The following is a 24,895-nucleotide window of genomic DNA, read 5'->3' as shown; positions in this document are numbered from 1 at the left end:
TGTATGTGTGGGTGTATGCGTGTTATCTTTTGTTGTTTCCATTGGTTAAGCTGTTAAAAGAGAAGAATTTGCTCTTGACATTTAATGTGTTCAAAATAAATCAAAACATCAGTCTTCCTGGTGTCCTCAGTATAACACAATATAGAACAAAGACATGTTTTAGTCACTTACACACATTCAACCAGTATTTAACAAAAATCTGAAGTCAGAAATCTAGTCAGAATTTGTATGTTTATTTACAGTATCAGTAAAATATATAGTAATTTTGTTCAATTTTAAGTTAAAATTAAATTAAGCACTGTCGAAATTCTTGATTCTGATTGGTTGGTACATGTTACAAGGGTTTTATAGAATGGTGATGATGTAGTGTGAGATTTGTTGACCGTATTACAGTAGCATATCACTTCAGCACATTCTTTCTGGACACGTTTAAACTGGTTAGCCACGGCTTGTTTCTAACTTAATCAGTGGTGCAAGGAAGTATATACTGTGGAATGACTGACCTGGACTCTTTACTAATATTATAAATGATTGAATCCACAACAAGGATGTAATGGCCATTGCACTTTGGTATTAGGGTTGGGTACAGAAACCCGTTACCAATATGGCACTGGTACCTAAGTAACCGGTATGTACTAGAACCGAATCAGAACACAGGAGCGATCGATTGAAATATTTGTCCTCTGGTTCTCCGAAACGGAGGTAAGAAGCATCATCACCGGGACCGCACGTGAAAAATAATTTCCCGACTGAGAAAATGCACGTGTCAACTCAAGTCGGAAAGCTATAATAATACAAATCCAACAAATCTTTGTAGTACGAGTGACCATGTGGTTTTCACATTCCAACTTAAAAGCACAACTCGGGAAATGAGAGCATCCGAGGAGCACGTGAATGCAGTAATTACACTTGCTCTGATGGCAGCAGGTAGCCTTCCGTTAACTAAGCTAAACATGCTTAAATTAAAATGCACAAAGCTAAACTTCCCTTGTATTCACATTAATAAACCTGTTGTCCAACAAAAGAGAACATTATAACCTTTTTACTCCACAACACCAGTCAAATGCTTCCTTTTGTGATCTGATGTGGCTTCTTGTCACAGAATGAGGCAGAAAATATGTTCCATAGGCTACTTTAAAAATAATACATCGATTAGCAATGGATTATAAATATACTTAATTGTTATGAAAATACTAGAGATGGCTTGAATAACTCAGATAAACTATATTGCCCCAGTCGAGTGTCTTTGAAACTTCTGAAAAGTTTCTGCGAATGCAGCCTAAATCAGTTTAAGCTCTCGTTAGAGTTCTGCTGCCCTGCTTTTGAAATCGTTGTGCATATCAGCATGTGTAGCAAAGGGTGTGCTGTAAACAGGGGTAATTGGAGTGTGCTGTTTGGGCTGGCAGGACTGGTACCATGGTGAAGGGGAACTTTATATGTATAAATACCTTAGCAGCTATGTCACACGGGAACATATTGGTAAGGTTGCTCTTGCCCTGCCAGTGTAAAATTTTGGAGGCACTCTGTGCCAAATCCAATTTTTATAAGGTGTGCAGATATTAGGTGTTGGAAAAGTCAACATATTGAGTCAGGTTGGAGTCATAGCCAAGCAGGTAGTGCATATACTGTGATACGCCAAATAGGACATGACCCTGGGTCAACATCCTTGTTGATCCTAGAACAACATTCCTAACATTAACCAATCGGATTTTGGGGTTAGGGTTACACTTACTGTAGTTCCAGTCTCCTTTAAATAACTGCCAGAAAGACCAAAAATGAAATTAAACACATTAAATCTACTGACATTAACGCATTTACTAAAGCACCGTTGTTTTGAATCATGCACTCTCTATTCTTACAGCTTTGGTGTGGATGACAGGACATCACTGGTTAAGAGTACAGCAGAAATTGATGCAAACATCCTTGCTGTACTGCCCAAAGGTGAGAAATGCTAAGATAACAATGTGCTTAAATAGTTGAAGGATAGGGATTTTTGCCTTAAAGTAGTTGGATATTTACTAAAACATTTGTCTTTTAGTTTCAGAGCTAAGGAAGCAATTTGAAACCTCTATTAGAAGTGATCCAGAAATGAACAGGTACATTTGGACTCACAAAAGTTTTCTATGCATATAAAAATTAATAAGGCATTCCTAAAGCTTAAACAGTTGAACATTGCACTAGCAGTGCGAAGGTCATGGGTTTGATTCCCATGGAATGCATGAACTGTTAAAATGTGTACCTTGAATGCAATGTAAGCAGGTAGAAGCGTTGAGAAATGTTACATTTGAAAATACAATTCTACATTTATAAGTAACTTATGTTACATGATTTCTTTATGAAAAGCACTGTCTTCCACAATGTTGCGCTACCCCCAACACTGGATATAATGGCTTCTTATGCAGGAAAGAGAGAATCGCACGAAGGTTGGAGGTGATTGAGGCTGATGTTCCACCTGCTCTTACTACAAGCATGCAACACACAGCTGGCCTGGTGACCAACCGACTTCTGGAGGAGGACACACCACGCTATACACGTGCTTCAGATCCCAGGGATCCAGGCATTGTGGGTAGGTCACCACAGCAGACGATATACTGTACAGTGCTCAGCTAAGGCAAGAGTCACATTGACTATTGCTATTTGTTATACTATTATTTTGATAAATCTCCTTAAACTTTGGACACTAAAACAGCTAGAAAAAATCCCCTTGATTTACATTGAACAAGTGGCTCAGGTCATATCTTGTGCCCACAAAATTGTAGAATTTTGTTGATTCCCTTCTCACTCTCTATTTGTTACGTTACAGTGCGGTGCTATAGCCGTGATGAGATAGAAGCTCCAGAGCAGCAGTCCAGAGCTCGTTCACGTCCAGATCCACAGTCGTCCACCAATCCTGAGCCAGTTGGTCCAACCCCAGCAGGTTCTGATGCAGCCAGCCTCAGCTCTAAAGCCGAGCGGATTGCGCGCTACAAAGCTGAACGTCGGCGACAGTTATCAGAACGTTATGGAATCCTCCTCGACCAGGAGGTGGATCTGGATTACGCACCACGCTACACACGTACACGGAGAGAGTCTGACCTATCGGACAGAGGGGTTCCTCCTGACAGGGGACGTGGTGAAAGCAGGACGAGAGGCAGGGCATTGCAAGAGCAGGATGAAGGGCGGGACCGAAGCAGCAGCAGGTCTAAATACAGCAGTTCAGGTATAGGGCGGGTCTTCATGCCTTCTGACCCCGCCCCCAATCCTGCTCCTCCTCAATCAGGCTTTGATGCCGAGCGAGAGAGAGAGAGAGCAATGAACTTGGAAAATTATAGACGAGCACCTGACCGAAGTCCGAAACCACACCCACAGGAAGCTCTGGTTCCCATGGAAACAACAACAGCCCAGCCAACGAGGGGTGTCTCTGTTGTCACTGTGGCAAGTTCTCCTAGGACAGCACGCAGAGCTTCGTTACCCACAACACGATATGGCATCTCTCCTGGAGACCTGTTCATCGAGCAACAAGCTCAAAATATCCTCAACAGACAGGGGTAAGTATGTTTACTGAGTTCTGGATCTTAAAAATATATGTGTTAGAGGACCCTGATTTTGATTGATGTGTTATTTTCTTCCTGTGTTGGCATACTTCCTTTTAAAACAGCAAGTTAGTATACAACTTGGTCTTTTTTTAACCTTTATTTTAAAGGAATGCTGTTGAAGGCCTCAAAGTTAATGGGTACATGAATTATGGCTAAAGGAATGCATATTTACAAAGACTGATTTACAACAAATTCTCATAAGAAAAGAAAAGAGATTTTCATTCAGAAAATGAGAAATTCAAGATTTCAGCTCTTGCTTGCTTTTTGGAAATCATTCTATAAAGCAAGTAAAAGCAACAGGGTTAACAGTTGCCATCATCTATCTTCCAATGAAGTGGTGGACCTCGGCAAGGGCTAATGCTTTGTTTTTGTTTTTTTGCCTTACTCAGATAATGCTGAATCTCTTGAACATGCTCCTGGTAAAAATGTTGAATGGGCCAGCTTTTGTGTTTAGTCAGGTTCACAGTTATGCCAGAGAGTTGGTGAGCTGGGGTGAAATATGTTGAACTGTTCACTGGACATCAGCAAGAATTTAACTCTGAAGCTCTGCTGAAAGATACTGCATGGCCCCCTACTTTCAAGGCTTAGTCTCTCCATAGTAGTGGAAGAGATATGCACATTATTTAGTATGACCGTAATTGGTTGTTTTCAGACATTCATAACATTTATCTTGAGATCAGTAGAGAACAGCAATACATTTCTTTTTAAAACACAGACGGTCAGACTAGGTGACTCTAGGTGACTTGTATTTTCAGATTTATTGATTCACAGGTTGTGTATGTCATTGTGACTGTTTGAGATCCCTGCAATATTTTTTAAAGACATAACTTTATAACTTTTATATGCAAGTACAGGTGCATGTGTTCTATCTGAAGTGTTGCTGTACATAACTTGAGGCAAACCTTGAGGCGAAAGATGTCCATACTAATTAGATCATCATACTTAAATGAAGGCCTATAAGGCAGTAATGATGACAGAGACTAATTGAGGAACCATATATGAAACTAAATATCTATACAACAAGAAAGAGAGGAAACAGTCAGGAAAAGTGGACAGATGTTTTACAGTATTTGTGACATCACAATGGTCACCATCTACAATCTCATTGAGGATTGGTAAAGCTACAGGTGTGTTTTGTTCTAGTGCTGAATGTCATGATGATGTTACTGTGATAACTGGGGTCTGGGCCTCTGTGTTCTTTAGCTTGGCAGCTCTCTCTCAGAGTGAGTGGTCCCTCAGGAGAGACATGGACAGTGAAACACACTCACAAATCAACTGGCCATCCAGGTATCAGAGTGGGAGTGTAACCCTTTAAATTTCCCCAGTAGACCCGCTAACTCCATTTTCCAACATTTGACCTTATATCCTATGAAGTCAATGAAGACAAATATACATTTGTACACTTTAGTTTTCATCCCTTGACTTTCTCCATATGCAGTCATCGTAGAATTTGGCAAATAGTTCCCTTGTTAATCCCCCTCCTCTATCCACTTTGTTTTTATTAACCACTGACCTTTGCCCCTCACCAGAGACCAGCACCTAACAATGAACTTTGGCTTCATTCCTTTTCAGTTTGTCACCTCAAAAAACATATAACAGGTGGAGCTTATTTGTGTGTCATGGAGTCACTGCTGGTTGAGAGGTTACTATTAAATGGTTACAAGTAACCATAAATGGTTACCAAGGCACTATTGCTTGTTAATGTTTTTATATTAGTCTATCAAAGGGTTGTAAATAAAAGGACTTTGCTTTCCAGCTGCTGAAGAAATTAATCTGAGAATGTTTATTTTTTCCCCACTTTGTTCAACATATTTATTTCAGGCAAAAGCTAGCTGTAAATAATTAAAACATACTATTGTAATATGAGGGAAGTGGTGGTCCTTGTCCTTGATCTGTGGGGCAAAAATGTTTAATCTATCATTATCTTTAATGATTTTGATGACACTTTCTCTCAGGATGATAGTAGGTCATGTTTCTGAATTGGATGAATGTTAATTCCTCTCTTTCCTCCCTTCATTAAGAATACGAGTAAGAGAGAGACAAACAAGGGAGGACATCTCGGGAAGGGGTTCTGATTCAGGGCCAGATGCATCCTCTGTCAGACGTAATCCAACAGTTGCCCCTCCATATTTAGCTCCACGACCTCAATCTGCAAACCAACCACGAACACAGAGCTCCGAAACCCCAATCCAACAACCGCATCAGGGAGCGGAGACCCGTCAACAAAGGGCACATAGTGTGGAGCGGCCACAATTCCAGCATACTCACAGTATGGATTCACCTGCCTTTCAACACATAGCTTCAAGTGAAATTGGAAATCATCAGCGTGCCCAAAGTGCAGAGCCCCCAAACTATGAACAAAGTCCTGGTATACACCCTAGCACCATGGGTGATCAGCCTGGATTTAGGCAAATCAAGCAATCCCTACCAAGGCGAGATGGTCAAGATGTTCAAGAACCATCACAAATGCACAGACCTTCCCAACAACCACACACAACATACAAAAATCTCCAGCAGCCATCACCTGGTCCCAGAGTTGCCCCACCACATGTACACAAGTATCGGGCTATCCTTCAATCAGTGCCTTTGGATCGGGATACTTGCCAAACAGCTCAAGCACATGCACCTACTCAGAAGCCTCTACATGAACATGAACACACCTTGCATTCACGTCTGTCACATGGCCATTATGGTCACAGCCAACCTCTGCAGTATGGTTCAGTCCAGGCACTACCTCCAGCATATGGACAAATTGTTCACTCAGCTCCTTCCTATACACCTAGCCCTCTATGCCCACCTTCAAATGCTCATGCTGCTCACCCTGTTCCTGGACCTTCACGTGGTAAGTCTGAGATGCTGGACCCCAAAGGACGCTTGGCCGCACCTAGTTTGACATCTGCTGACAAAGAGGATGAAGAGACTAGACAGAGGGCTAGTGCTGATCACATTCAGACCATCCACAGAGAAGGTCGATCAGCATCCAGAAAGGATCCAGCCTCAGAAGGGTTACTTAGGAGCAGAAAGGCTGTGCTACCCTCAGAGATCCGCCGCCGGCAAAAGAGTGTGGATGATCCCATGCGTGGACAAACTGATGAAGGTTTGGAAATTCGGAGAATCAGAAGGATCAGCCAGTCAGAGGAAATGGAGGGGAGAGGTGGAAGAAAGTTGCACCAGTTGGAAGAAAGGGAAGGGCCTAATGGAAGAGGAATTGCTCCGATGGAGGAGGGAACAATAACAGGTGAAAAGGTAATATGTCTAATAAAAGACAAAGAACAGCATGATGACCGAAGAACCAGTCGATCTGAAGAAAGACAGGTAGATAATGGCACAAAGAATAGTTTCACAGGTGAAGATGTGGTACGTGGTATAAGGAAGATTGGGCAAAGAGAAGAAAGCAATCAAGGGGCTGAAATTAAAAAAGAGGAGGGTCAAGATAATTGGAGCACTAATCGGTTTGAGTGGATGGGACAAAGAGGTGTCAGGAAGTTTGACGAATTCAAAGAAAGAGAATGGGAAGTTGATCGAAGACAAGGCCAAACTGTACAGTCTGTTGAACCACTGGTACAGGGGGATAAGAAAACCAGTCAAGAGGTAGAGGAGCAGCAAGAAGGCCAAAGGTTGCTGCAAAAGGAAGTGGCAGAAGGACATGGTAGAAGACGACGGATCAATCTGTCAGAGAATGAAGAAGGGCATGTCAGTCGAAGAAGGATAAGCCAATCAGAAGATGATTGGGATGGACGTAGGGTACGTAGAATTGGCCAGTTGAATGAATGGGAAGTGCAAGGAGTGCATCGAATGGGCCAGCCAGATGATAATTTTGAAAGACGTGAGAAAGGAAAGCAGAGGTTAAACACACACCTACCTGAAGAAATGGACACAGCTCCCACACAGCTAACCAATGAGCAGCATTTTCCACACCATAGGGTGGGGGATGTTGGAGGGTACTTGCAGAAAGGTTCCTCCCTCCCACAAGCTCAACATCGAGTGAGTCAGGATGCAGGTGACCTCAGGCCAAAGGTGCGAATCCGCTCCATGTCAGATATTGGAGTAACTCAACGGTCTGCTGCATTGAGAAGTCTGGAGTGTGCTGCCAGTCGAGAGTCTGCAATGGTGATGGGTACAGGGTTTCATACTAGAGAGCCGAGTGGTGTGGCCAATGGTGAAATGGGCACCTTGGACACAAGAGTCTCTGTGGCAAAGCTGAGACATTCCTACCTGGAGAATGCTTCTGGAAGCAGACCAGAGCTGTATGTGAACTGGCATGTCATCATGCTAAATCAAAGCTTTATCAAAGATGATGATTAAACCCACTAACCTCTAAGTAATAATCCCTACTTTTGTATGTAAAATTCTGTTAATAATAATAATATGTTATTATTATTATTATTAATATAATAATCATATGCAAGCATGTGTGTGCTGCTGTTCAATCAGAGGTTTAATCTAATTGCTGAAACTTTGCCACTCAGCATATAAGCAACTAAGTCTGAAAAGAGGTGTGTTGGCATTGACTAATAGCTTCAACAGTGACTTCCTATTTAAATCACTTAATCTAAACTTAATTTAAATCTTTTTTAGCATCTCCTCTAACTGTATGGACATCAGGACAAGATTTTGTAGATTGCCAGGCGTGCAAACTGTTTGATCTTAACCTTGCATTGGTATTGTGTCTTCATCAAATGCATGATTATTATTGTGAATAAAATGTATTGTGTGATTTGATGATGTATTAATTAATTTGTTGATGTGTTGCTGAGTTTAGAGTTTAGATTTAGAGTCATTCTGGAGCCCCTAAAGTGCCTTGAGACTTTTGTGCGCACATGAGAATTTTCTTGTGTGCACAAAAAAAAGTCTTAGGGATTTTTTTCTGCAAATGTTGCTTTAGAGGCTCCATACTAAACTAATTCTACAAAAAAGTTGTCTTTTGTTAATACAATCTTTCCTGTCTAACAAAGGGAGTCTAAAGGAGACCAGGTTCCCACAGAGAGTGATCCAGTTGCCAGCAGTGACCGCGAGAGAGGAGCACGTCGACCCAGACGTTACATTTCCCCTGGTGATGACAGGAAGTCATCTGAGAGGTTTAGAACCCAGCCAATTACATCAGCTGAAAGGCTGGAGTCTGATAGGTACAGTGAAACAGGAAGTCGGGGGTTATACTGAAACTACCATTTTTTATCATTAGTGGTAAATTGTCACTGTTTTTGTGCTCTGGTATTCCACAGTCTTTTAATAAATATACTTCTTATCTGAATTTTGATATGAAAGCATTTTTAGAAATTTGCTTTAGTTCTGGCTAAGTAGTTAATTTTTCTTTTCTTTAGTCATCATACCACAACAACTGAATCATCAGGGTCAAATATTTTTGTTCTTTTTGTACTTTTATCTTTAGGTCCCGTATTAGTCCAGAGCTTCATCATGCAGAATGTGAGTCAAAATTTAAACGATATCAAACAAACTGTTGTATCAAATATCCTCAGCGGTGATTTGGTCATAGTCATGCTTTTACACTACAGTTCTATAAACAAAGTTAATATTGAGTAACTCATGTTTAATCCTATTTTTTTTGTCCAGTGGATGAGGAAAAAATGGATGAACGAGCTAAAATGAGCGTGGCAGCCAAGAGGTCTCTTTTCAGGGTATCAAATCTCTGTAGCATACACAACTTAAATATATATATATATATATATATATATTAGAAATATCACATGAACCTAATGCTTACAAAAACATATGTACTCTATATATAGCATAAAAGAGTCAATACATTTAGTAAGTTAATGTAGTTAATATTACCATTGTATGCATAACCAGACTTTTTTTTACCTCTCCTGGTCCTGTCTTGCAGGAGCTGGAGAAGACTTCAGAGGGAGGTGTCCTCAGACCTCGATCACGCAATGCTGCGGTTGAGCGGAGACACAGACGTGTGCAGGATCGGTCACGGACACAGCCGGTCACATCAGAGGAAGTTGTCATTGCTGCTACGTAAGTCACTTTTTGTGATGTAAAGGATCTAGTTTCATATCATTAAATCACTTCCCTGCAATTTTTCAAGAAATAGTTTGGCAAGAAGTGACAAAATCTGTTGACTTCATGTTGTCATCTTTCCTGTGGAACACAAAAAGAATTCTGAAGAAGTAAGAATTATCAACAAATAACAACATGAATTTCGTGTTGTATTTGTAAAACTCCATAAAGCCGGTACAACACTACTTTTAGTGTTTTTATGTCATGTTTGGAGCTTGCGGTCCAGACTTTTTATTGTGGGTGAATTATTCCTTTAAAAAGATATACTCATCATTGACTACTCGCATTCCCATAGTCACTTGTTTGATGCTGAATGACTCATTGCTTTAAAATTTTACTTTGACCCTGATGTTTCTATGATTTGTTCTACACCCCTACTTTTGAACTGATTCTTGTTCACTTCACTCTACATTCTTTTTGTTATGCCCTCTTCTAAAGTTCCCCCGCTCCCCCTTCCCAAGTCATCACTATTCAAACCACTGCTCCCAGAATCCCCGGTCCCGCTGTAGTCAGCACATCCATGACTAGTTTCAGGTATCATTTGAATGCTTCATTTTATTTTGTATGCGTTATTGTGTATAAATGAGTATATACTGTAGGCCTTGTCGTCTTCAGCTGCATGCTGTTTCTTAATTTGTTCATTGCTTGACTTGGACTTTTAATGGAAACAGAACAGTCTGTTCTTCGACAGCGTGATTGCATATTAATAGAGCATTCAGACCATACTTAGAAGAAAGAGACCAATTACCCAGTTCATTCATTGACTGGTGCATTGGATTAATCGGTTCTCAAAATGTTGCACGTCTCAGTGGGAATGTTCATGTGCCAGTGCACCATCTGCTGGTGGATTTGTCATTCATGCGCTGTTGTAAATTGTTGTTGGAAGTGTGAAAAGAGAATGTCTGGCATGCAATTATGAGTTCACGTATTTTGAAATGTGAGCAAGTGCCTGTGTGTATGAAAAAGTAAGAGTATATTAATGTGTGTGAGTATATGCAGATGTTTTGGGTGTCTACATCAGCGCGTGGTCACCCAGATTAGCTGTAAATAGTCACATGCTAAGTAGCAAAACACATTTGGCATTCTCTGTGTGCTTTGACATGTCAGAGGTGTCACCCGTCTGTCAACAACTTTACAAGAGTGACAGAGGGTAAGAGATTTACTTAAACTAGAAAGGAAAAGAGATAGCAAATCAATTAAATTAAATTAAGTACAAGAGCACAACACCAATGCATGTGAGTCCTATGTCTGGACATGAACTGGACTGGAACATTGGCCAGGCAGTGAGTTGAACTCAGTTTGTTTGTTTTTAATAGGGTGAAACTTACACAATCTTATTGATACAACAGACCCTCACTGATTCAGTCTACTTATAACATAGTTGCCATCTCATAGCTAATGATTTAGTGCTCAATTTTTAATTTTTGTTTGTGAACTTTAACACAATAACAAACAAACAACACCCCTTCATGGGTACAAACATAAATATTTTTCTAAAGTATAACACAAATTGTGAAAGAAATTTCGTTCTGGTCAACCGGTTACAGTATACGTAAATATTTGTTACTATCTCTATACAGCTATGTAGTATAATTAGTTGTTTTTTATTGGTTTTAAAAGAATAATATAACCCATTTCTTTAAAAGTAACATTCCCCAGCATTGTCATTTATGATTGTCATGTTCTTAATTGGCTGACTGTATAAAATGTGTCATATTGCTCTCACAGGTCTGATTAGGTCTGACTAATGAACAAACTGGATTACTTACCGGGATATTCACTGGGATACTTACCATAATTGTTTAAGATTTATTTTGTGAAGTTTTGTTAGCAGCCGGACTGGTCTCGATCACTCTGTGTGCAGTTCTTTATTATAGCATAACAACTTGTAATTCTCCTCCAGTCTGCAGGCATCATCAGCACATGGATTGACCCACCATGAGCAGGAGAAAGAAGATGTTTCAAAGGAGGCGGTTCTGGGAGAAGAGGACTTGGGGCCTGAGGAGCTGGACTTATCAACACTAAGCCTTTCTGAGAAGATGGCATTATTCAGTCGCTTGTCACAACCCTCTGGCCAATCAACAAACGGACCCCGTCCTGACACACGCCAGCGTAGAGCCAACGCCCGCTTTCAGACTCAACCTATCACCCAGGGTGAGGTTGATCAGGTGAGGCATCCCTCTTTTTACCTGTGTGCTAGTTCACACATAAGAAGATTCATTGTGATTTCTGTATTTAGAGACATTTAATTTCATTACATTTCAGTTTGGTGCCACTCGTGGCCTAGAAAATGTGCTGTTCACCTTTAGATAGACATTGTTAAAGAGAGATCATTTAGCCATTGTAGTTGACTCCAGAGACATTGTGCCATTCACAGGAGCTTACAAAAGACGTAGATCCATCCAGTCTCACAGATCAACCCGCTGTGACTAATGATTCTGTTGGCCCCCCTCAGAGTGAGCAAGTAAGACACTCTGGACTGAGGCTTTTGATTGGCTGGTCAGTGAGATATTTGCCTTGGCATCAGCTGCTGATTGGTTAATTGCAGAGGCCCCAACAACAATGCATTTCGCTACTGCACAGTTGCATTATAACAGCTTTGGTTTACGTTTTCATTACTTGACCGGTTTCATTTCTTATCCAAGTAAATGCATTTCACTGTGTTAAATTATTAAAGGGACAGTTCACCCCAAGATTAAAATTGGCATTTACTCATGTTTTTCCAAACTTTTTTTTTTTCAGTGAACGGGATGTTCGGCAGAAGGTTCATGCTGATTTTTCTTTGTACAGCAAAAGTATATGGAAAACAAGGGCTGTAAGGCTCCAAAATGTGGTCTTTTCCTCACACAAAACTATATGGCTTCAGATGATTTGGAATATAGCAAAAGCTCCTGTGAAAAAGGAGTAGGCCTACACTTAACTGTATTGTAGTGTACTTCAAATCTTGAAAGTATATATTTTTAAAAACTGTACTTGCAGATAATAATAATATTAATGAAATAAAAGGCCGCTTAAAGGGTTAGTTAACCCAAAAATAAAAATTAGGTTGTTTTTCACTCACCCCCGAGGCATCCTAGGTGTATATGACTTTCTTCTTTCAGACAATTCCAGTCGGAGTTATATTAAAAATTGTCCTGGCTATTCCAAGCTCTATCATTGCAGTCAGCTGGTGTTGCAGTGCTTCAGTCCAAAAGAAGTTAAATAAAAAGCGCCCATTCATAAAAAAAAAAAGTGTCTCACACTGCTCCGAGGGGTGAACAAAGGCCTCCTGTAGCGAATCGATGCGTTTTTGTAAGAAAAATATCCATATTCAAAACGTAATAATCACGTTAATCTAGCTTGCGCCAACAGTTGTACACGGAAGCAGCTCCGGGAGGATGACGTATGAGGTCGGCTTTACGAATGCGCCGGTGAGTCTCATGAAAACTAACGTTTGTTAACAGGAGCAAAGGAAGCAAAGTTTCCTTACTTTAGCAAAGGAAAACCAGTCTCCTTTTGGCTTATATCGAAATCCTCCGACATTCTTCTTTACAAATCCTCATTTTGTACTTCTAATTAGTGACCGTTGTTTTGTTTTGATCTCTCCCCTGCGCTTCAACGCCGACGTCTGGTGAGTAAAACACAGCCTAATTTTAATTTTTGGGTGAACTAACCCTTTAAGCATACTTAAAGAAAAAAAAAGTGCACTTTGTAATAATGTCAAAGGTTCTCCTGCAAAAGTTGTAAAGTGCATTTTAAATAATTGTTTTACTAATCTTTTGTTGTGCTTTAAAGAAATGACAACATACTGAAGTACATGTGAAGTACTTGATTATAATCTGAACTATAGTGTTATTTGATTTTAAATGTACTAAATTGCAACTTCATAATTACGAATATATTTAAATATATGACATACATGTTTCAGTAGAAATTACATTAAAATATATTTTAGTTTACAACAAATGCTTGTCAGTGCATTCAGCATTGATACACTTTAACCACATTTCAAAGATAATATAATTATGAAATTGCATATAAAGATGTGCTGAAGTCCTACGTAAGTGGGTCAAAAATTCTCTTAAGTTCAACTAATTACATTTAATATGAATTTTAATTATAATACATTTTCATAATTTTGCAAATAACATGCAATTAAGTGTGTGAAAACTTTATATTCAGTTCACACTAGAGTATGTTCTTGTAAAGCATATTATTTCAATAATAAGTACTTTTTTTAAAAGTATGCTAAAATGTACTTGATTTATCACAAGGAACAAGTCAGATGAGTAACTTTTTTTGAAGTGCTTTTTTGAAGCTGAACAGACCCATTCACTTAGACTGATGGGGGTAAAAAGCAGCCAGGACATTCTGCACAATAACTCCTTTTATATTCCACTGAAAAAAATATGTTTTTTAGAGGTTTGGAAAGAAATGATGACCAAACATAATTTTCTTGGTGAACTATTTCTTTAAATTGGCAAATGTGTGCTTGCTTTGAGAGAAAATCAGCTATTGGACAGTTTTTTTTCAAGAAAGTGGGATTAGAATTGTGTTTTAAATAGACCTTGATGATGATGATGATTAGTGGTGTAAAACAAAAAATCAGGTTTGTTGCATGTCTGAGAAGTTTACTGATGAGATTGTTTGGTATGCAAAGCACATCCGATCTCTGCAAGCTGCCATTGAATCATGTGTCCTGCATATGACCTCTTACCTCTTTGGGCTCTGTAAATGTGAACGCCGTCTGAAAATATAATTATTCTCTCTTTCTCTCCAGCTGCAAAATGGAAGCATGAAGTTGGAGCCTCTCTCTGCATCACTGGTCCGCTCTGTTACCGCGGTCACCGCCCAGGCCTCTGTTGCCACGGTGACAAGTGCTTCCCCATCAATGACCGCAGATGTTCGCGTGGGGATCTCCGTGGCTCCACCCACCACTCAGGCCTCACCCAATCAGGCGGTCTCTGCTCAGCTTCCGGCCTATGAGAAAGGAGTTCGATACTTCAGTCTTACAGAGAGTGGGGAAAAACCCACACCTGATTTTCAGTCCCCGCCCCCTGCAGAGCAGCCCAGCCAATTGGTGTACGGCAAGGGTGTGGCTGACGAGAGTGGGCGGAGGGGAAGACTAGGGTATTTAGGCAGAGAGGAGAGAGACACAGAGCTCCCCAGTGTGACTTCCCTTCCGCGCACACATGCACTCAGACACACACCCCCTCACGGCAGGGGAGAAGCAGAGCTGAGCGGCCCACGGGAGAGGGAAAAAGAGAGTACACCAGTCTCGCAGGGAGGCTACCTCTCTCCAGACGCCCATCAGACGGCAAGAGAAAGTGGTACCAGAACCATCTTCTCAGGTAAGGATAGATAGAATGAAAAAGAAAAGGGGTTTAGATGGTGTGCAAACCAATCAACTGTGTCTATTGTCTCTGTTCACAAAATCACACACATGCTGCACGTCTGCACTGATTGGGTTAACCGGCCTCCAGCCTACATGCTGCTCAAGTCGAATGTGATTACCATAATTTATCATACATCAAGCGTGCTGCTTTGTCTGTCACGTAAAACTAATGATGCCGAAATGAATTGGGCTGAAGTGGCACCGTGGCTTTTGTTTGTGCTCCCCGCCAAAGCTGTTACTATCCATTTGCTTGGAAGCAATAGGCGTGTGTGTGAATTGTTTCGTAGTAAAAAGGGAAATGAATGAAAGACGGGAGCAGTAAGATGGCTGGAAGTGTGTCTCAGCGCACACTGATACAGACATGCTCTCACCCTACAGGAAAAAAAACACAGCGGGTTATTAGGTTCACGTCTGCCACATGTTAAAGGACAGCCATGATAGCAGAATGCGACAGTGGCTTTCACAGGATAAAGGGTGTTTTTGATGTGCATGTGTGTGTTTTGTGTGTCAGTGGTGCTTTAGGCTGCTGTCTGTTCATTTGTCAGATATTGATTGGGCTCTGTGATAAACATGACTCTGTGTGTGTGTGTGTGTGTGTGTGTGTGTGTGTAATGCATTTCTAGATTTTTTTTGAATTTTTGTCTGTATCTAGTGCATTGAGTAGCTGTGGCTACACACATGTTTGTCTATTATTAACTGGATGGATTGATGTAAATATTTGAATGGTATATTAGTGTTGAGCTGTTTTTGATTGCATCTGATTTGATTAGTACTGATATAATGCCTCTGGTTATAGGTTTAGTCTCATGAATCCTGTCAATTTTGTAAGGTCCAGTTCATAATCCCCCCCCCAATACCCTCAAAAAACAAAAATATTTATTTTATCTTATTTTTAATGGTCATGACTGTAATTCTCATTTTTAAAAGATGATTTTCATTAGATATTGAAATTTGTAATTTTTCACTGTATTAAATTACAAAATATTGAAGTACAATAAAAAATTTTAAAAATTTAAATAATTCTGTCAAGGATGTTATGTCCAATTCATAATTTCACCTACTTCACCATAAAAACATTTTATTTTATTTTATTTTATTTTATTCTCATTGCGATAATTCCCTTCTTTCAGTGATGTTTCTCATTAAATTCTCAAACTTATAAAACATTTACTGTATTAAAGTACAGTGTACAAAGTACAACTTTGAAGTACAATGTGTTTTATTCAAGTAAATCAGCATAAAATCAGCATAGTGTAAAAATAATGTATGCCATTGCATTTAAAGGTAGTACAATAAATACTACCATGATGTAAGACAAAATACATTATAATTTATGAAATTATTATGAAATTAAATTATGTTTCGCATTACATGGAGATTTAGGGGATGTTCAATTAAAATTCACAAAAAGATTGTCACAATACAAAAGTCCTAAAAATATGGTTAATATTTCTTCATGCAACTTATATTTCTTTCTTTCTTTTTGTGGAGAAATAGACATGTTTCTGACAGCTTTTGTGGGATTTACCCTTTAAGTCTCTTTGTATGTGTATTTGGTCTCAATTTGTTTCTCCAGATGTCTCTGAACCCAGCGTTCCTGTGAGCACGGCTGCGGCCTCGTCCAGAAGTTCTTCACAAATCTCTCACTCGGTCACTTACCTCCAGCAAACCCAGTCCTCCACATCTCCGCAACCTCAACCAAAACCAGCGCAGCACCCTCAAATCTACACACCGACCCACGCTCGACCCCAAACACAACCCTACAGCCCGCCAACACTGCCACAGACACAGGCCAAACCACAAACACACCTCATTTCTGACTCTCAACCTCACATCCACATTGACTCTCAGGCTCCTCCACGGCAAACCCAGCTGTACCCTGAACCCCAGCCACAGGCGCCACCCAGAGTCCCGCCACAGAAGCAGCCCAAACCGCAATCCTTCCTTCCACCCGAGTCTCATGCCTACATTCACCCTCAGCCCAAGATACCTCCTCAAACCCAGCCAAAACCCCAGTGCTTCATACCACCTCAAACACAGCCCCAAGAAGAGATCCTGGGAAAATACGGCCCATCTGGACCCATCGTCTCCAAAGACCAAAAGCCAGAGGTCCACGAAGATCCAGAGGCCATGACATCCATATCAATCAAAGAGAGGTGTGTGCTGGTTACTTCACTTTTATACGGAGCCCTGCACATGACATGCAAGAAGAAGAAAAAAATCGTGGGCACGATTTATTAATTTGTTCCCTCAATTTACTAGATCGTGCGCACGATTTAATAATTTGTTCCCTCATTTTAACTAAATCGTATGCATGATTTATTAATTCGTTCCCTCGATTTACTAGATCGTGCACACGATTTAATAATTCATTCCCTCGTTTTAAGTAAATCATATGCATGATTTATTAATTCGTTCCCTCGATTTACTAGATCGTGCGCACGATTTAATAATTCGTTCCCTCGTTTTAACTAAATCGTATGCATGATTAATTAATTCGTTCCCTCGATTTACTAGATTGTGCGCACGATTTAATAATTCGTTCCCTCGTTTAGGTAAATTGTGCAAACAAAATAATAATTAGTTGTACTTCCTGTCCGCCTACGCATTCGTAAATCGAGGGAACAAATTAATCGTGCGCACAATCTAGTAAATCGAGGAAACGAATTAATAAATAGTGCGCACGATTTACTTAAAATGAGGGAACGAATTATTAAATCATGTGCACGATCTAGTAAATCAAGGGAACTAATTAATAAATTGTGCGCACGATTTACTTAAAATGAGGGAACGAATTATGAAATCATGTGCATGATCTAGTAAATCGAGGGAACGAATTAATAAATCATGCCCACGATTTATAATTTTTTTTCTTGCATGTCATGTTCGGGGCTCTGTACTTTTACACAGTCGGAGTATACAGAAAATAATCACATTTATAGTAATTCACACAAAATATGGCATATTAGCATAAGACGGTTTGGATTCTGGAAGTATTCATCCCTATAAAGAAATAAATGTTTGATTTAGTAAACATTTAAAGGTTTTAAAATGACCTTCCAGGACTCAGCAATAACTTATAAGTATGTATTTGTATTTGTCTTACCAAACTTGTCTCTGGCTACAAAGTAACATATAATTTGTTATTAAAAATATATATTTTTTTAAATGAAATAAAAAATGTAAATAAATACAATACTGTTCAAAAGTTTGGGGTCATTACATTTTTATTTTTAAAGAAGTCTCTTTTGCTCATCAAGGCTGCATTTATTTGATAAAAAATACAGTAAAAACAGTATCTTTGTGAAATATTATTACAATTTAAAGTAGCTTGTTTCTATTTAAATATAATTTAAAATATAATTTATTCCTGTGATGAATTTTCTGCGTCATTACTCTAGTCTTCAGTGTCACATGATCCTTCAGAAATCTAATATGAAAAGTCTATATGTTATAATATGAAATTCTAATATGCTGATTTGCTGCTCAAGAAACATTTCTTATTATTATGAGTGTTGAAAACATCTGTGCTGCTTAATATTTTTGTGCAAACTGATACATTTTTTATGATACATTTGAAAGTTCAAAAGAAGAGAAATTTAGATAATAATAATAATAATAATAATAGAATAAATGAATAGAAATCTTGAAACAGAACATTATACAGTAAACGTCTGTTAAAATCACACTCAAGGCATATTGCGGTGTTAACAAACAATGGCACATGCGTTGGAGCGTGCTGATGGCTTTAGATGTTGCAGGGTGACTGGAGCTGTTCTCTTTCTGTCTCGTCTTATAAATGAAATTGGGTCATCTCTGCTCTCGGTGAGCGCTGATAACACGGACAGCACTATTTTAGATCTCCCAGCCTTCCCTGCAGGGCCGGAGGAAATGAGTACAGACGGAGAGATAGAGAGAACAAACCATGACAAAGTAGCACGAGAAAGCTGAATTGTGAAGAATTTTGCATGCTGTATTATTTGGTGGGATTTCTGAATGTTTTGTACAACAAACAGCATCCCCCAAATTATTTTCAGTTGTCATTTCTTTCATTTTATATTACAGTACAGTTATTTATCTGCATGAGTTTCACATCTACAATGTAAATGTCTTCTGTTCAAAATGGAGTGAAGCATTAGATACTTTTTTCTCAGGTTGGCAATGTTGAAGAAAAGTGGAGAGGACGATTGGAAAAACAGGATCAATAAGAAACAGGAAGTTATACAGGAAGTGGTGTCTGTAAGCGAGAAGAGTAGTCAAATAATGGAGGAGCAAGGCTTTAATAAAAAGGTAAGAATCTGTAGCCTAGCCACTTAAAATCTAAAAAGGCATCACGGGTTATTCTAATTTTTTATTTTTTTATAAAGTCATAAAAGTATTGCAGTTGTCTTATGTGTCTCCACCACCTACCCACTATTGTTACAGTTAGGTTTCTGGGTGCAAGTAATAACCATGCAGTGTGATGTTTAGAAATAGACCGTGGTGTCTATGATGTGATGATCTTAATTAACTTTTTACATTCATATGAAATAATAATCTGTAACTGCAGAAGTTTTCACGAAGTTGCTGCTATTTTCCATATAACAACAATCATGGGTGTAAAAAGTACTGAAAAATTGTACTTGGGTTCAAGCTGTTTTCACTGAGGAAAGATTTAAGTCCTGGTGAAATATTTATTTTGCTCTTTTAAGTCTGCATGAAATTGTATTTATTTTGTTTTAATTTTTTTTGTAAAAGTAAGGTAAGTATTTAGTTTTAGATCTCTTGTAAAGTATAATTTCTCCAAAATAATTAAGTATAGTAGTGAAGTACTAGTAGTATTATTTCCATATGGACTTGTATAGTACACAAGTGATATGAACTAGTTTTATGCTGCTTTTTTTATTTGGATCTTGACATGAAAAAAATGGCCAGGATATTCTTTAAAAAAAATCACACTTTGTGTTCCTCTGAAGAAAGAAAGTGCTTAAGGTGAGTAAATGATGGGAATTCAATTTTCATTTTTGGTGAGCTATCCCCAATCAAAACTGTGAATCAGATGTGTTATTCTAATTTGTGAATAGTAACGCATTCATTTACTCTCGTAGGCGAAGCTGTGAATTGACTGCCTAGACCTGAAACCTGTACTTTACACAGTCTGAATCATTTCACAGCATGGTGTAGTAAAATACATGGTATTCATCTTTTCAGACCCTGTGTAATTTTCAGTGTTCACTGAGTTTTATATAGTAACTTGTGCGTTCCTGAGTTATTGTGCTACTCTCAATTCAGCAAGCGCAAAGGATAAAGGAATGAAGTGTTTTCAGTTTATCCTAAGATAAAGGCCAGGTCTTGCACACCGAATAGCTTTCATGTAGCATTTTTCCAGTCTCAACTCTACACACGCGTCTCCTGTGTGTTTAGGACGAGACCGTTATCAGTGAGATCACATCATCTGAGCAGCTCTGGGTAAGCGCCAACATCAGTGTCTGTCGTAGACAATTTTGGCTTTAGCTGCAAGATGATTGGCTGGCCTGCTAGTGCAAACTGCAGTTCGATTGTTGAACATTAAAGCATGTCAACATATTCTGTTACACCAAATACACAAAATAATGCTCTTTAAAAAAAGCATCATATGACCCCTTTAAAGATCTGACACACTGTTTGCCTTGTATTCTAAATTAACCTTATTTTATAGTTTGTTAGTTTATTAAAATATTTCACATTTCAGTTGGTAACACTTTACAGTAAGGTTTCATTTAACATAACACTTCTACAGCATTTAATATTTTTTTGGTATTTTGACATTTACATACATTTTTCAAATTAAAAGTTGTTTCTGTTAACATTAGTTAATACACTGTAAACTATTGTATTTTTATTAGCTGAACATGAACCATATTAATGATGTTGTAGAAATACATTGCTTATTGTTAGCTGCATTAACTATTGTTAACAAATAAGACCTTATTTGGAAAGTGTTACTTTTCTGTTTGTTTTCAGGTGGCTGTAGTAAGTTAATATTTGCATTTCTTTAAAACCTAATGTTTAGGAACGTGCTGTAATATCTCACTTAACATTATAGATGAAACGCCTTGCTTTTCTAGATGTACCAGATCTGTGCTTCTCAACTGATGGGTAACAACTCAAAAATAAGTGACTGGTCTGTTCTGATATCACTATGGACAGCAGAGATGAATGCAAATTATGATTAATAAAATGTAGCTAACAAAGAACATGAAAACTTTATGATATATACAAACCAAAATGGTCAGTTTATGTTATCAGCTTATATCATATTAATAATTTTGTGTATTTTTGAGGCTGTGGGGTACATTAAAATATTGTTAGGTTTCAATTTGAGATTTTTGTACAATAACAAATGTTGGCACTGTGTTAGTCACCACTTGATAGCCAATGCAAAATCTGTGTCCTGAAGCAAATCCAGTTGAGAACCACTGGTCCAGACTTTCCTTTTGGCCATTTATCCCTCATTCATTCTCTGACATCTGTGAATTATGTTCCTCTTCCATTCATATCTATGCCCTGTAATCATTGTCTCTCGCTCTTTCGTTTACTCTGGTCTTCTATCTACTTCCTGTTTCGTCCTTCTCCTGTCTGTAGGAGCCTGTCTTTTCCTCCACTTACTCTCCTCCTCCTCTTCCATCTACCCCAAAATGCCAATATGTAGGACAACAAGGCCAGGTAAGAGAGCGTTTGCATTTTGGAACCATTTCATTTGTAACATAACTCTATGAAAGGTCTGAATGTTCTCTTGGTTTGTCAGTTCCATCTTTCAGCCAACAGATAATCTGTATTAGTCTAGAATGTTTGGTGGTTCAGATCATTAGGTTTTGTCAGATGAGATAGAAGTTGCTTTTTTCTTGTTGATTTGACTCTAGTGAATCTAGTTCATGATTATTCATGTGTGCATATTTATGTATGTATTCATATATGTATGCCTTGGAACTAGAAAACTGCACACAATTATAATTTTGCTGTTACAAATAATATGTAAGTAAATGACTTGCTGTATAAACTCTTAAGAGAGGCTAAAAGACATCTACATAAATACAAAACATACCTCTGCTTTAATACACCGAGTAAAAATTGTCTTGTTTGATTTAGTTTATAAAAGTCTCTTATTATTAGTTTATATAATTTATACTTCAGTTCACTGTGAATGATAGCAGATACATTTTTTGCTCTAATGGAAACATGCAGCACAGCCAAATTTCTGTAGATTTACTCAGGGCAAATGCATTCATTAAACGAGTGTTGGCGGCATAAATGCATAAATCTAATTTAGATGGAAATGCAGAGCACTTTGAGTAAGGATTATAGCATTTTTGGTTTTTGCCGTTGACTGGCAGATTTAATACTGTATGAACAGCAAAGAGAATAGTCATATTCAAATGTTTTAAAAGAGTTTTTGACATGGTTTGTACAATTTGAGTTTGCTGATGACCTGCTCATATGAATTATCTGTCCAGTATGTCCAAGTCATTGGACTTTCCTTCCTGTAAACATATCAGAATGATCTGTAGACATCATATCTGTTTTGTCTCATGTAATCAGAAACTTGAAGAGGGGGAGGGGCAGATGTCCATTGAAGAGAGGAAACAGATGATCTCGACGCGAGAGGAGGCGTGGCAGAGCTCAGGGAAGGGCGTGGCCAATGACTCGGCCCAATACACTGTGGCTGCCAGGATGGTGAAAAAAGGTTAGGATGTGCAAACATGCATGTCAGGGTTATTATCCTTAAGTAAAATGTAAATGCTTTTGCTAAATGTTCATTAGTTTGAGAAAAACTGAGACAAAACTGAGATTAATATATGTATATGCTCCAAAACTAACTAAAATGAAATCAAATTCTGTAAAAATGCTCTTAAAATAGTAACACTAAAATAAAAATTATGCATATTGAAGAATTTTATATAAAGTAAAATTTAATTGAAACTAACTTAAACTGAAATGACAAATTAACAATAAAAATAGTTAACTGTATATAAAAATGAAATGTATATAAATATATAAATACTTACATACTTAGATACTCAAAGACAAGACATTCCATTTGGGTGTGCGCATCAAATTAAATTTACAAAAGTGATTTTATGTAGGCTACATATGTAAAATGTCTAATTTAATGTAACTTTAGTGAAAATGACATGTCAAAATATGAGTGAAATAACGTTCCAAAGTCTTATCTTCTGGCCCGAGCTTTTTAGCAATTCTTAATTGTTTTATTTATTTTTATGTCTTATTGCTTTCTTTCTTTATCTGTATCTTAGTTTTATATTCTGTAAAGCACTGTGGTCAACTCCTGTTGTGTTTATTTGTGCTATATAAATAAATGAAATGAAATTGTCATTCAGCACAACAGTCATATTTATGTAAAAATGAAACAACATACTTATTCTGACCTGTACTTATTAAAATATATAAAAGAAAAAGTAATCATACTCAATGTTATTATATTTTAAATTATTAAAAGCATTTTGCTGGCAAATCTGTAAACCCAAGTGGTTTGAAGGATAGTGGCAAAGATCGGTAGATTTAAAATAACAGTTAATTAGTGTTGTGGGGCTGCACTGTGATCCTTAAATAGAGTCTTTTAATGTAATGTGATGATTCTTGTTCTAAATATGCCTGACAAGATTTTTTGGTGTATAAACTATTGTTACACTGAATGACATTTTAGTGGTTGTCTTCTGTAAATCATGGTAGTCATTATTTTTTACTCAAAATAAAAATGAAACAGGACACACTGTACTGTAATGTATGGGGTAAAACAAAATTTAAAGTTGTAGTAGATCTTAAAGTAGATTTTTTTAAATTACATAGAATAATAGATAGTGTACTTCTTATCTGTCTGTTTGATTACCTGACTGTCTGTGTCTGTCTGTGTGCGTGTGTGTGTGTGTGTGTCAGGTCTGGCTGCTTCCTCTGCAGTGATCAGCCCTATTCTGTCTCCAGTCTCTGCTAAACTGAGGAGCAGTGTGCCAGCTATCTCTAAACCACGGGAAGGTACACTAGACAAACACACACTTCATGAAGATATTCCTCTTTTGAAAACCATAACATTTATGAAAGTTTGTTGTTGCATCGTAATAACTGGGGCAAAAAAACCTGATGTGCTGCAGAAATTGAGGCCAGAGCAGAAATGGAGTCTGATAAGAAGCTGGAAAAGCTGGAGACGTTTTTGGGCCGTTTGAACAGTAAAGGCGAGTTGGTTGATGTGTTCACTATCTTGTATTTTTTTATAAGCCCATTATAGAAGTGAAAGTAGAAATCATAATTGCATCATTTAGTGTCAAAATCTTTAAAAAATGAAGCGGTTTTCATTTGCTGTCATGGTGAGCTGATAATGGAGCTTTTAATTAAAACATCATGACAGTTTCTTTCAGTGTTGTGAAATATTTCACATTTCTTTCAATTGCACTGTCATCTCAATCTCTTCTTCCCTCTCAGTATCAGGTTTGCAGGAGACGACTTTGACGGTGACAGAGAAAGCTGTGAAGGAAGTGATGCGACTGGATGATGAGATCTTTTCAAAATTTTACCGTCACATGACAGATATTCCCCGCAGCATGAGTAGCAGAATGCATCTGGATGAGGACTTTGATGCCATCTTTGGAAAACAAACTCCAACGTAAGATTTTGGGTTTCTGTAATATACATACAAGTATTTATATTTATTTTTATATTTAAAAATATTTAAATTTAATTTAATACAATTAATTAAAAAAAAATCTGATTTATTTTATATTTATATTTGTTTATAAGTTATTTTTCTCTTTTTTTTATAAGGCATAGTGTAGCTTTTCTGTTGCATTAAGCTTTTGGAAAGAACTTTATAGGCTACATGTGTTATTCAGCAGAAATATCTCACTTGAAAGATTGTTGTCAGATCAGTTTGGTCAGTATGATAGATATAATC

General features: G+C 38.0%; 1 protein-coding gene across 4 annotated transcripts in view; it reads left to right on the top strand.

The window, feature by feature from the left end:
- Nucleotides 1–24,895, top strand: part of LOC107676328 (supervillin-like) — a 52,897-nt gene that overhangs the window by 15,461 nt on the left and 12,541 nt on the right. For 3 of the 4 annotated variants that reach the window (XM_016470859.1, XM_016470858.1, XM_016470856.1), the window contains 22 exons: nucleotides 1,862–1,941; nucleotides 2,039–2,096; nucleotides 2,403–2,566; nucleotides 2,804–3,527; nucleotides 4,779–4,862; nucleotides 5,597–7,822; nucleotides 8,531–8,701; nucleotides 8,965–8,999; nucleotides 9,147–9,211; nucleotides 9,421–9,557; nucleotides 10,038–10,133; nucleotides 11,503–11,767; nucleotides 11,977–12,063; nucleotides 14,359–14,929; nucleotides 16,550–17,129; nucleotides 19,128–19,263; nucleotides 20,377–20,421; nucleotides 21,577–21,657; nucleotides 22,531–22,675; nucleotides 23,887–23,982; nucleotides 24,099–24,179; nucleotides 24,427–24,607. In XM_016470859.1, coding sequence (XP_016326345.1) covers nucleotides 1,862–1,941; nucleotides 2,039–2,096; nucleotides 2,403–2,566; nucleotides 2,804–3,527; nucleotides 4,779–4,862; nucleotides 5,597–7,822; nucleotides 8,531–8,701; nucleotides 8,965–8,999; nucleotides 9,147–9,211; nucleotides 9,421–9,557; nucleotides 10,038–10,133; nucleotides 11,503–11,767; nucleotides 11,977–12,063; nucleotides 14,359–14,929; nucleotides 16,550–17,129; nucleotides 19,128–19,263; nucleotides 20,377–20,421; nucleotides 21,577–21,657; nucleotides 22,531–22,675; nucleotides 23,887–23,982; nucleotides 24,099–24,179; nucleotides 24,427–24,607 — 6,108 coding nt within the window. The remainder of the gene's footprint in view (nucleotides 1–1,861; nucleotides 1,942–2,038; nucleotides 2,097–2,402; nucleotides 2,567–2,803; nucleotides 3,528–4,778; nucleotides 4,863–5,596; nucleotides 7,823–8,530; nucleotides 8,702–8,964; nucleotides 9,000–9,146; nucleotides 9,212–9,420; nucleotides 9,558–10,037; nucleotides 10,134–11,502; nucleotides 11,768–11,976; nucleotides 12,064–14,358; nucleotides 14,930–16,549; nucleotides 17,130–19,127; nucleotides 19,264–20,376; nucleotides 20,422–21,576; nucleotides 21,658–22,530; nucleotides 22,676–23,886; nucleotides 23,983–24,098; nucleotides 24,180–24,426; nucleotides 24,608–24,895) is intronic. The other variant, XM_016470857.1, reaches the window with a different exon arrangement.

The sequence above is a fragment of the Sinocyclocheilus anshuiensis genome, unplaced genomic scaffold (genome assembly GCF_001515605.1).
Source record: "Sinocyclocheilus anshuiensis isolate Anshui unplaced genomic scaffold, SAMN03320099.WGS_v1.1 scaffold4580, whole genome shotgun sequence".
Classification (NCBI taxonomy): Eukaryota; Metazoa; Chordata; class Actinopteri; order Cypriniformes; family Cyprinidae; genus Sinocyclocheilus; species Sinocyclocheilus anshuiensis.
This window is presented reverse-complemented; position numbering and strand designations above follow the sequence as displayed.